A 13,170-nucleotide genomic window follows, 5' to 3' on the forward strand; every position below is an offset into this window, starting at 1 on the left:
TCATTCCAAATGAGCAATGAATTGTACAATGCTTCGTGGTACATAGTTGTGAACTACAGTTGCGTCTATCAAACTGTTTAGTTATTTTGGATCATACATTTTCTCTGTTAGTATGTTTTTCCTCGCATTTCCTATTTGTGTGTTAAAAGTATGAATGAGGTTCTACTTTACTTTCTGTAGAAGGCAACTATTGTCTGCTCATGTTCAACTGTGCCTGCCCACGTAAGAATTAAACTTTGGTTACAATGCTTATTGGTGTCAAAGCCGTTGGGTCTCACTAATGTCTATTAGTCATTAACACTTATCTAGCCTCTAGCCACGCGAAACTGTTAAGGTCAGACCACAGGTATGCTTGCCAGGGTGCGCTTCCTCCTGGCTGGACGCCTTGCAAAACATCACTTTGTAGTGAGCTATTGATAGCACTTCAAAATACACAATTTGGATGTGGCTACTATCTGTCTATCAAGCTGGTGCAAAACAAAGCTCATCCGCACCATGTAGCACAGCCAGACTGGAGCACATGAGCGCGAGTGTGCACTCCAGCCCTGTTGTACACACTACACTTGGCTACCCCAATTTCATGTAGCTGTGTCTGCTGTGCAGCGTACATACCGTAGCCGCAACAGGGCCCACTCCCTGAGCTCTCTGCAGCTCATTGAGGACAACTGCGTGTTCTACTGGTTTCTGTGGCTGGCATGGCTCCAGGTAGGGTGTACTGCCTACCATCACCAGGCGCGTGGCAAGGTGGCCCGAGCACCAGCATCTGACTGAAATAGGTTGTCTTCTACCCAAGTTGCACACCTTCGAGGTGTGTCGCCATCATGGTCGAAGCTCGTAACGTTAGGCCAAGGTGTGTGTGGCCAACATACTCGCACGAGCGAGCACAAGAACGATGTTCCGTTCGACCCTTGGAAATGGTGTGGTTGCTGTAGAAAGAAGTGCAAAAGCAAATGGGCTACTCATGCCATTCGGCACAAGAACACACAGCTGCATGTAGCACTGGAGCACAGCAAAGGGATGAGACACCGTGCACTCAAGCATAAGTTGAGGGATAGCCTCCAAATTTGGAGTGCCGTAGGCGGCAGAATCGCAAGGAGTGGCGTCTATGTGAACATTCAAAATCGGATTTGGACTGCTAGCCATGGTGACGTTCAGTAGGCGGAGCAGTCTGGGCACTGCCCCACTCCACCATAGCCTTTGCAGGGCAAGGCATTGTAGAAGGAGCGAGAGCACCGTAAAGGATATAAAATACGATGTTTGATTGCCAATAACTCTGCTTCTGCTGAATGCATTGAAGTACTTTTTTGCGGCAAAGTATTTCTGAAATGATCCATTTTAATTTCAAATGTTTTTCTCAACTTCAATAAGAAATGTTTCAATGCCCTTTTAAGAGGAAGCTTTAGCTCGGGCCCAACTCCGATTCTGCCTATTCAAGTGCATGTAAAATGCAGAAATGCTTATATGAGGCAGCCGTTGGACTGATTTGAATGAAATTTGTTGCACCTATGAGAGGAAGGTCAATGCTAGGGACTGTAGGAATCAGAATTTCGATTTAGGGCCTGGAATTTTTTGCATGAATTACCGACAATTGGTAAGTCTAAAAAAATTGAAGCGCAAGGTTTACAAATTCCTAACTGCAGTAAGAACAGATGTTGCAGTTTTGTAAACTTCATCCGTTAGAGCTTCGAAAGCAGACAAATTTGATATATCAGTTTGTCTTGCATGAATTTGTTACAGTGTTTACGGGGATTTTGCAAAACTCGATCTTACTCGTGCATTACATGTTTAATTGAGAGCCATGTTATAATACACCAATTTTGTCCACTTGAGATGTACTGTTAGATGCAGTTTACAAAGTTGTAAATTTAGTTGATAGTTTAAAAAATTGCTTACCTAATTCAGTTTCGCTTCCAGCAATCACAAGATTTTAGCATATTCTTTCAAATGCAACAAACCTGATCAAATTTTCTGCAGTGGTTGCCGAGAAATGGGATTTCTCCATTTCTATGTATTTAGATAAAAGACCCTGAGCTAAAGCTTCCGCTTAAAGAAGCAAAGTTGTAAAAAATTGCAGCAGTCACTGTTAAGCAACTACAGAATTAGTCATGCTAGCCATGAAGCTTAATGTAATACAGTAGAAGCTTGTTATAAAGTAGTCGCATCGGAGGTGAAAATACTTTTGTTATAGCCTGCATTCATTTAAGCATGCACACAGATATTGGCAAAAAAAGAAATGTGATCAGGTCTGTGCAAACTAAGTGCAAGTGGATTGCCTCCGATAGGTGAGCAAAGGGTTAGAACGACAGAAAGCTGAGCTAGTTGGTAAGGATTCATTATGCAAAAAAGAAGTGAGGCGTGCAGACAGGACACAAGAGTAGAGAAGTGGACAACACGAACGCCGACTATTAACTAAAGGGAGCACTGAGGCGAAGAAAGAAAGAAGACACAAAACTCATCTGCGCATGCATAGCGATTATTTAACCACTGCATTTCATTAGCATCAACGGCCTAGTTAGAACACATCGGTGACATTGATGTCGACTTCTCTACTCTTGTGTCCTGTCTGCACGCCTCACTTCTTTTTTTGTATAATGAGCAAAGGGTCTCTTGCTGACTTTGATGAGCTGTTGGTATCATGCCATGCCACTGCAAGGCACAGGAATAACAGTAAAAATTACATACACACGCACTTTACCACCACGAATAGGGCGCCTCAAAACGCATCTTCTCCCGCGCTCCATGCAGGGCGGCAACATTCTTTGAAGGTGTCGATGCTGACAATACTTCCTCAAAACCAGTTATCTTGGCTCGGCACGCTTCACTGTTTTCAAGCCCACCTCAGATGTCTGCTGTACGTGTGCATGGTCAGCAGCCACTGTATGCCTTGCGGCCTTGCTGTAACTTTTGCAATATATAACTGGGTGCAATGACTGGGTCTTGCAGTACTCCAGTCGTTAGAGATTGTTAGAGAAACGGCTGGCAAATGTTTTCATTTCCAAGAGATAAAAAGGGGGCTTCTATGGATGGTGAATATTAAGAGAAATAGGCTGCCACGAATAGCTCATCTGTATGCACGATGAGTGTTGAATTTTATGCTTTCATTGAACTGATTTGCAGTCACGAAATAAAGTTCAGTGAAACAGTCTATGTGCAGTAAAAAACAGTACGTTTTGGTAGTGAGCTTGTTGACAGTGTGACATTGCGAAAAACTGAACTTCCGCAACCTTGCTGAATCAAGTCCAATTTTCAGCAAAGCTGTTTTCTTATTTTAGGGCTCCAAAAAGGGGGTGACCTAACGCCACAGAAAATTTTAAATGGTTCATTTTTGCAAACACATCCTAAATAACGTCTACAGTGGAACTACAGTTTGAGAGAAAAATTAACCATGGGTTCATTTTTGTCTGGTGATATCGATTTTCACACTTCTCGCATATATGCGATGATATCTCCTTTTTCTGCAGTTTGTGAAGGCAGTTACAGTTAGCCAGCGTTCACTTCGTCCCTGCATTCTATGTCTGGTTAGTGTCGAAATCAATGTCACCGATGTGTTCTAACTAGGCCGTTGATGCTAATGAAATGCAGTGGTTAAATAATCGATAGCCAGTCTTATAGGGCCTCTGGTAACCGGACACAGCACCTATGTTGTTGGAGGATGGCTCCTCAGTGGTCGCTTGTTGTGGTTGTGGTTGACCATTGCACATAGGTCATTCTGATGTCTTTTTGTTAGTAATGTATGTTGTGGGTTCTGTTATTGTTTACTTATAATATGTGTTGTCAGTCGAGCTTGTGAAGTTAGTTTTGTTCCATCCAAGTAACTTGTTCAAATGGAAGTTGTCTTCAATGCATCCTCTACATATTTTTGTCAGGGTGAGGTTCCCTTTGAGCCCCTCATCGCCCATGGACACCTGCCGATCAATTTGGACCCATCCTGTACGAATGTTGGCACCTGGCAGCCCCTGCGCATTTCCTCAGGTGTGTGCTTGCTTTTTTTTCTTCACTGGACCTGCACGAACATTTCCTTGCTTTAGAGTAAGTGTTGAAATCTGGAAATACTTGGATAATAATGAACTGGCACAGTCTCCCTGTTCTTAGGCTTCCAGTTTCTGTAGGAATAATTGTGCAATTGAAATGGGAAGATATACTTTCCAATACGTTCATTCAGCTGCAGGGGTAAAGTCAACTTGAATTAAGCAACCACAGCAAAAGAGAGAGAGCAAATTTATCTGAAAGGTGTGGTGACTTGTGTGGATGGGGAGGAGGCAAGGAATCTAAGTATGCCACTCTATCAAGGCCTTGCATGTGAAGACATTGACAGAAATGAGATTCAGATGAGATGAAAGGGAGTTAGTTGCATGTACAGTGAAGCCTCGTTAAACAGTAGTTGGCCGGAACTTGGAAAAAGTATGTACTAAACGGTAGTACTGTTTAACTGAAGTAGCATGAGATCGCCCACTTACCTGTCGAAAACGGAACTCAGAGAGAGCGATGAAAGGAAAAAAAAAACATGTAGTATTTATTCACTTTGGCGACAAAAGTGTTATTTTCGTTTGATGCTACAGCGGCCTAGCATGACGACAGCGACCTCAAACTTACTGAAGCCGCGTGCCAGCTTTTCAGCCAGCTCCTTCTTCTCGGCAAACACTCGCATGGCAGATTCCTCGTTGGCGTTACGTAATCTCTGTGCATGCGCACAGTAGTGCTACAGAAATCCCGAGGCGCCTTTTTTATTTCCGGGTGCCAGAGTTTGGAATACTTTTCGTTTGGAATAGAGTTACGTTATCGCGCCCCTGTTCTCGTCGCGACGATTGCATTCATGAGGCTGATGTAACACGCAGCTTCTCCCACTGTCGGGCCTGAATTGCCCATGCTGTCGCTTTTTGTGTCATCCTCACCACTGTTGCTAGTCGACACTTAGGCAACAACAGAGGCAACGATGGCGAAAAGTCTAACCTTGTAGCCGACATCTCTTGCCGGTCGATGCAGTGCTGCCGAGCAACTTCTTCGCATTCCAAATGCCACACACCGTAGTCGTTGTTGTTGTCCTGAGTGGCTGTGGCACATACCCACAGTGGGGGATTGGCCATGAATCGGGTGGTTAAATTAGGTGTTAACAGCAGATCCCTGTCGCGTGCTAGCGCCGACTTCTTCGTGTCACGTTCGATAGCACGGGCGATGTCTAATTTTCTTCTATGCTGAGCACCTGCCGTCTTTTTTATCCGAGCTTCGGCATGACACGAGTCCTTGCCAGCACGACGTCACAACGCTCTCTGGCACAACGTCGAAGTGATGTTGATGTTAGATGTGGCTTCATGCGCAAACGCACAGGGCGCTTGGAGGCCGTTGTTCGTATCTCTGAGGCTTGTTGTTCTGCCGGGCCGCCCGATGGAGACGATGCACCGCCGTGTTTGCGCGACGAAAAGTGGAAACGCTATGTTTTAACTGATGCGTACGCAATAAGCTGGTATGGTTTATGCGGATACAAAACACATTATGTTCAATGGCTGCTGAGTCGGGGATTTGACTTTAGTACTTTTAAAACTATACTACTGTTTAAGCGGGTACGGTTTAACAAGGTTTTACTGTATGATTTCTTTGTCTATTTTTAGATAAATTGAGCATTTATATGTGTGGCCATTGTGACCTGTTCTAGAGGACTGAGTTGTTTGATTTTAAATCACAGAGGCTAAGTAAGCCCATGTGAAAGTGCTCGACATTTCAGCATGCCCCGCTCTAACTTGAATAGGATTTGGGTGTAAGGCGGCAAGCAACCCAAGCAAAAAATGAGCTCGGCGGAAGATTGGGCCGGTGCCTATTGCCAGCCAAAAAAGAGACGGTACGATCTTGGCTGTCTGTGCCAGGCTTGGCTTTTGAAAATGTGTAGTCCGTATGCCAACCACCAGCAGACCGTTGGCAAGCAGCACCGGGCCAGTGTCATAACCACTGGTTAATTCATTGTGGTCAGGTTTTACTCGCACGCATGGGCCGACAACTTCCCCACGACCCCATCAGCGTAGTTTGTCCTCAGCCAGCATTCGTACGCTGGTATTCTTTTATTTATTATTATTATTTATTGTTTTAGTCACGCATACAGGCTGCTTTTTCTTATGTCAGGTTTTTCCCTCTTTTTTTGCGGTCCCTGTCACGGATACCAGCATATTCTACTTATTCGACTGACTTACCTTAACTGATGGATAACATTATATTCTGGATAAGTCAGAGTGCAGAAGCATCTAAATAAAAAAAAATTCTGCTAATCATCTTTTTAATTAATGGCCTTATGGCTAATGTTGTAATGGCAGAATAAGAGCCCATCAACATGTAGGACCTATTCAGTTAGAACCAATTTGGAACTAGCCCCAGTTTTAAGATATATGAAGTCAAAAGTCGGTAAAATAAATTGGTCTCTGTGTTCTCGTTAGCTTTGGCAGGAAAGTAGCTAAGACACTGATGCATTTTCACTGCGATCTTTGACATATGTCTGGAAACTGGTACTAAGTACAAAATGGCTTCTTACATAATAGGCCGGGCATGTTAACGGGCTCATTTCCGCCATTGCCACATGTGCACTAAAAAGTTATTCATTAAAAAGATGAAGAGCGTGATTTTGTCAATTAAAAACTTCTGCACTACAGCTTATTTAGAAAGTAATGTCTATCTGTCAAATGTAACACAGCTGAAGAAGCGGAATGCCGGTATCTGCGACAGGAATTAAAAAAAAAAATTTGTTTGGGATAAGAAAAGACATGCTGCGTAATTTGCTACTTAATTCATGCACACGTTTGTGTCTTAAGTCAGGCTATAGAAGGCGAGATATTTGTGGACAAGTCATCACTGCAGTTTATCTTTTGTGAAATTTTTTGTACCGTTTAGGTAGAAACACACAGAAACCGGAAAAATTTGTTGTGGAATGTTGTAATATGTTGTAGGCTAGTGGTTTGGTCAAACATAAAATGGGAATTAATCAATGACAGTCTTATGGGCATTCCAAAAGGCCTTCTTCCTTGAACTGCATAAGGCCATTCACCAGAAAACTGTGTAGCCAGGTCACTTGAATGCTTCTGTAATGGTCCCGCTCTGACATATGAAATAAAGACACATATTATGTAAGTTTGAGAAATGGAACATATATAACTATTGTTTGGGTGCTTATTATTGGACCAGATGCTGTGTGGTCTCTCAATAACTCTTTAAGCATTGTTCTTTGGAGCAGGTTTTGACATATCCATGATTTCTCATGGTGAACACTAAGTACAATACAATACACAAGATAGCAGGCTGCAGGCGCTGCAGGCACTGCATTCCCCCCCCCCTCCTTCCCCTCCCCTCCTATACACTGGTGCTACATGCATTTACGATCCAGCCACATTCTGTTAATTCACTTGCCCGACAAGCTCTGGCATGCAGACTCTTGCACATCAATTGCACCTGCAAAGACCACAAGGCATCGAATTTAAACTGTGTTATTAAGATGCCAATTTCAACAGATCCAAATGTACAGACATGCTCTCGAAGCAAGGAAATGCACCGTCAACGGTACCTATGCACTTTTTCTCTAAACTAACTCTCAAAAAGATAGGCTTGAATAGTCTAAATGAGACATGCGACCTACGTGTAAATGGGCGGTCTATGAGGGTCCATAGGAGGTGAAAATATGGGGGCTCAAAACTTGACACCCGCATTTATAGCGGACTTCTCACGAAAAAGAATCACAGTGCCAAAGAAGCCATTCAAAGCTGTACCGACCATACAGCCACAGAACACTTCTTACTGGCAAAAGGTCAACCAGTCCCCCTTATTTCTTCAGTGCACTTTCCCCATTACGCTCGAAGCAGTGTACAAGGGGAGAGAAGTCAAACACAAGAGAAGCAGTCACCATCTACGCACCTGCCTCTTTTTCCGTTCCTCCCCCATGAGTGCTGCCTAAACCAAGACTGCCACAGATGGATGAGGCGACCTGCTGCTCTCTATTCTTTCGCTTCCAAACACCCTGTCTGATTGCAAAAATGTGCTTTGCATTGCTCAGTTGTCTGATGAGAGTTGCAAACTTCAATAGATTATTTCCATTTGATACTGCCTTGTCTTGAGGGGAGGCCATGCTACGCAGTTGTCACGGTATGCTTAAGCATTTCACTTGTTTGAGAAATGAAAGAAACGTGCCAAATCTAGCAGCTGGCACTAATTAATGCAGAGTGTTGCCATCTGTACAACAAGTGGCGAAGGTACCCTACACTGCATTAAGAAGGGAACACTGTTATCAGATAAGCCGGATCTCCTGTTTATTTTACTCTGTGGCCACGTGTTACAAGCTGTGCGTTAAAATTGGATTGTTTTTCCTAGTAATGGCCAGTTATACCGTATTTACTCGCATAATGATCGCACCCGTGTAATGATCGCACCCCTAACTTTCCACAGCGATATGTCGTGTGCCAAGTCTAGCTAATATTGATCGCGCTTACCATCTGTCGAATGCTACGCGAACGACTCTTCAAGACAAACCAAGCGGTCTGCACGCACCAAACATTCTTATGTACACGCCTCATTTCATTCTTTCATCACTTTCTGCACTTCCATGACTTAAAGAAAGCTACAACCAAACTTGCCTTGGCTTTATTCCTTGTAGGCTTCATAATAATTTTGGCCAACAACAACAAAAAAGGCCCCTTTCGATTCTTCTCGTCTGCATTCGTGAGCATGCAACAAATCGCGAGCGGCAACTATAGTGGCCACGTTTACGCTAATACATTAGAAGTGTACCCTATTCATACGCTGATGCTTGTAACACAGCAAAGATATTCACCCACCCTTAGCGGAAAGGTGTCGTATTAGGATAGTAGTGAAGACAGATGCCGCAGTTTCCGCAGCATGCCGGCGATGTGTTTTTGTGTCACTGGCAGCTAAGTGCGCTCATCTGTTTCTGTCCCTTCAAAGTGGACATGGCTCCATTATTGCCGCAAACTTGCCGATATTAACGATATTATTCATTACTGATAGGGAAGAAACTGTTTCAGTGCACGTAATGTACTCATGAGAAGAAAAAAAAATCACGTTCGGCGCGTTCGGCTTGCTCCGCCTGCCGCCATTTTTGTTTTGGTGTCCCGCAGCAAACGCAGGACAAAAAAAAATAGTTTTTCTTTTCGCAGGAAATTTAACCCGCGTAATGATCACACCCCTGATTTTGCGTCAATTTCGCCGACAAAAAAGTGCGATCATTATGCGAGTAAATACGGTATCTACTGCACTGGCCTGCCATAGTCTGGGATAACACACATCATGATGTGTCCGAGAGAGGGAAGTTATTTCAGGCAGGAAAACTATTGATGGCGCTTGATGGTGAAGGAGATGTACGCATCACACTGGAAAAATGACTGTGCTTTACAAGTTCTGCGGACAGGTGATGAGGAGGCAGAGGGCCATCATACAGAGGCAGTACTAATCAGCAATTTTCTTATGTTACTGTGCAACTTTTTCAAATAAACTTATTCCCAGGAATGACTATTTAAAATTTTGTAAAAAGTTATCTTGACTAAATAAACCAACAAATTACAATTCAACAAATATTTTCAGTTTCTCAAACAGCGGTGTACATTATGCCGTTTGGGTTATCAAAATTTCTATGAACTACCATTCTTTTTTTTGTATTTATTTTTTCTTTTTAATGACAGTGATTTGTCAAAGGTATGTGAAATGCTTTGTATAGGTGACACTAGTAGTGTAGTACACAACTAAGCTAGAGTTTTGTAGATCACCTGCCGCGGCGGCTTTCCGGCTATGGTGTTGTGCTGCTACACACAAGATCGCTGGATGAAATCGTGGCTGTGGCGGCCACACATCAGTGAGGGCGAAATGCAAAAATGCCAATGCCCCATGCATTGGGGGCACATTAAAGATCCCCTGGTAGTCAAAATTAATCTGGAGTCCCTCACAAGGGCGGCCTCATAATCAAATTGTGGTTGTGGCACGTAGAGCCCCAGAAATGAATTCTATTCATTGTTTTGCAGATCAGAAGTACAATGTTCTCCTAATTCTGGGATTTTGCCCCCAGGGGTGTCTGCGTCAGCAGGCGTTTGGTGTGTTGCGACACCACGTACCCAAGCACACAACGGTTGGACCCTCCCGCATGTAGCCATGCGCAGCTTAGCCGTGTCCGGGAAAAGGGGGATCCTGGGGGTTGAGCCGATGCCGGGTGTTCGGACCTTTAAGGCCCCTTGATGGAGGCAACACTCCTCTTTGGCCTCCGCTTCACGTAGATGATACCACTGGGCTGACGCACCCAGGCGAAATCGGCTGGTTGCCTTTTCCTATCCCCCTCTCCGAACTTTTTCTTTCCTGTATACTTTCTCAGCTGTGCTGTCTTCTCTTCTGTTACTTCTACATTTTCGTAGGCGGCTTGGGTTAACCTTGTGTATGTGCCCTCTCTTGGGTATGTTATATTGGGTTATAGCAGCAATGCACGGCTGGCATCTGCAGCCTTGCACATTAAGTACTACAGTGTCCCCTAGTTAGGCTGTGTGGTGGGTGGCCGCCATTGTTGCCGAAGGGTGACAATGGCGGGTGACCCAGGGTGACCCAGCAATGCGGAAGTGACAATGCCAAAGGGTGACTTTTGAGGGTGACTAGATCGTCACCCTCAAGAGAGGGGACGCACCAACGAAATTCTAAGCCTCTTTAAGCCGAAAGAAATTTTCCCCCGATTTCAAATTGTACACAGCGAAAAAACTGAAAAAACCATCTAGAACCGTGCCCCCATTTCTTGTTGCAAAAGGCTTGACTGATACCCTTGGCCCAGGTTATAAGGTCACCAATATGGCAAGCGGCGACCTCCTGCTTGAGATCCGTGATAAAGAACAACACAATAAACTAAACAAACTTGTGGCATTTGGAGACATTCCTGTTGTGATTTCACCTCATCAGTCTATGAATGCAGCATGCGGAGTAGTGTCTGATGCAGATCTGATCAACTTGTTCGAGACAGAACTATGGAGGGCTGGAAAGAGCATAATGTAACCAATCTACAGTTCATCATTATCAGTCGAGCAAATGAGGGAATTCCTGCAAAGCATCTAATCCTGACCTTTGCCACTTGCGATCTGCAACAAGCCATAGAAACTGGATACACAAAGGTAGCTGTCAGACCATACATCCCTAATCCAAGAAGACGCTTCCAATGTCAAAGATTTGGCCACGGATCGCAGAGCTGCCGTGGTAGTCCAAGGCCACGCCTCAGACAAGTGTGAAGCGACACCTCGCTGTGTAAACTGCGATGGTGAACATCTAGCATACTCCCGACCTTGTCCAAACTGGAAAAAAGAAAAGGAAATTATCACGCTAAAAGTACACGGGAACATCTCTTTCAAGGAGGCACGTAAAAGGTGCTCACCATTCCATACCACAACGTATGCCGATGTGATGCGTCAGGGCACAGCGCTGCCGGCCTGCGCCACCTGCCCGGCCCGCGCACAGCGAGTCGTTGGCTGTGGCACCTCCCGCTCCCGAGGTGGCAGCAGTCAAATCTGATCCACCCACCAAGACACAGAGGCCGGCTACCCCGGGTATGTCGGGCCTCAAGACCACACTGCACCAGGTGAGGTCTGACAAACGAACTAGCAGCCCGCACGTGTGGCCATCCAGTGCCTCTCAAGAGGCAATGGACACAACACTGGCATGTTTGGTGCTTAAAACCGGCATGGCTCTCTCGAGCACGCCAAAACAAACAAAAACCATAACAGGGCCAGACGACGGTCCTGTTACCTAAAGTACTCAACTACACACCTGAACGCAGAACATTTCTCATTCTAACAAAATGGCTGTACAAATTATTCATTGGAATGCTCGTGGCATTCTTAACAACTTAGATGACATCAAATAAATAATACAAGAGTTTAACCTTAGGCTGTTCTGTGTTCAGGAAACCCACTTGAAAACATCAAATGCAAATTTCCTAACACAATACACATTATACTGCAAAGATCGCGATGATGGCCATGCCACGTCTGGTGGCATGGCTATTGTAGCTCAGAGGTCAGTTCCTTGCCAACATCTCCACCTTCAAACTAATTTAGAGGCAGTAGCAGTTAGTGCACTTCTATTCGACAGGCTGGTTATAGTCTGTTTACTCTACATACCACCCGAACATCGTTTGCAACTTAGGGAACTTGAAACGCTTGTCAATAAGCTCCCTGAGCCATTCATTTTAACCGGTGATGTGAACACCGATAATATGCTGTGGGGCGACTCGCACTGCGATTCAAGAGGGCATACTGTAGAGGACTTTCTTTTATGTACCGGTGTGGTTCTACTGAATAAAAAAGAACCCACATTTTATCGCACCACACATAAATCATATTCTTCAATAGACTTAACCATTGCCTCTCCATCTCTAATGCCATACCTTAATTGGAAAGTCCTAAAAAAACCCTTATGGAAGTGACCACTTCCCTATTCTCTTAAATTTTACAAAACGAGTTGATTGCCCTCCACAGATTCCTCGATGGCAAATCCACTTGTTGAATTGGGAACTGTTTCAGGAGATTACATATTTGCAGTGTGACGATTTGGTTTCTTTAAACATACATGATGCTGTGGCATATTTGACACATTTTATTATTGACGCCGCTGAAGAATACATAAAGCAAACTAACGGACTTGCTAATAAACATTGTTTGCCTTGGTGGAACGACCAATGCAAAGAGGCACGGAAAAAACAAAATAAAGCTTGGGGCCTGCTTCGCGACTCTCCAACTGCGGAGAACCTCATTAATTTCAAGAAGGCGAAATCACAGGGCAGGAGAACACGTCGACATGCTAAGCGAGAAAGTTGGGAAAGGTACTATGTAGTATCAATCCGTACAAGGATGAGGGTAAGGTGTGGAACAGGGTGAGCAAACTAAACGTCACTGAAACACAACGGCTTCCTTTAACAAACGCTTAAGGTGACACCAAGAAAGATCAGGCATATTTTATTGGCAAGCATTTTCAAAATATTTCTAGTGCATCACACTATGCGCCAACTTTCCTAAAGTTCAAGGAACGCATAGAGCGAGAGCCCCTTGAACGAAAGTGCGCAGATAATGAACCTTACAACGGTCCATTTAGTCTCGCTGAACTGAAGGCTTCTCTTTGTTCCTGCAGCAGCTCAGCACCAGGTGGTGACTCTGTAACAGATACAATGAT

At 44.3% G+C, this 13,170-nt stretch overlaps 1 protein-coding gene across 1 annotated transcript in view; it reads left to right on the plus strand.

Annotated features, from left to right (window-relative positions):
- The window catches only part of LOC139052070 (uncharacterized), a 117,985-nt gene that overhangs the window by 50,082 nt on the left and 54,733 nt on the right, over positions 1 to 13,170 (plus strand). Inside the window, exon 7 of the mRNA XM_070529139.1 lies at positions 3,867 to 3,972. Within this exon, the coding sequence (XP_070385240.1) occupies positions 3,867 to 3,972 (106 nt within the window). The remainder of the gene's footprint in view (positions 1 to 3,866; positions 3,973 to 13,170) is intronic.

This window comes from Dermacentor albipictus, unplaced genomic scaffold (assembly GCF_038994185.2).
Source record: "Dermacentor albipictus isolate Rhodes 1998 colony unplaced genomic scaffold, USDA_Dalb.pri_finalv2 scaffold_17, whole genome shotgun sequence".
NCBI classification, from domain to species: domain Eukaryota; kingdom Metazoa; phylum Arthropoda; class Arachnida; order Ixodida; family Ixodidae; genus Dermacentor; species Dermacentor albipictus.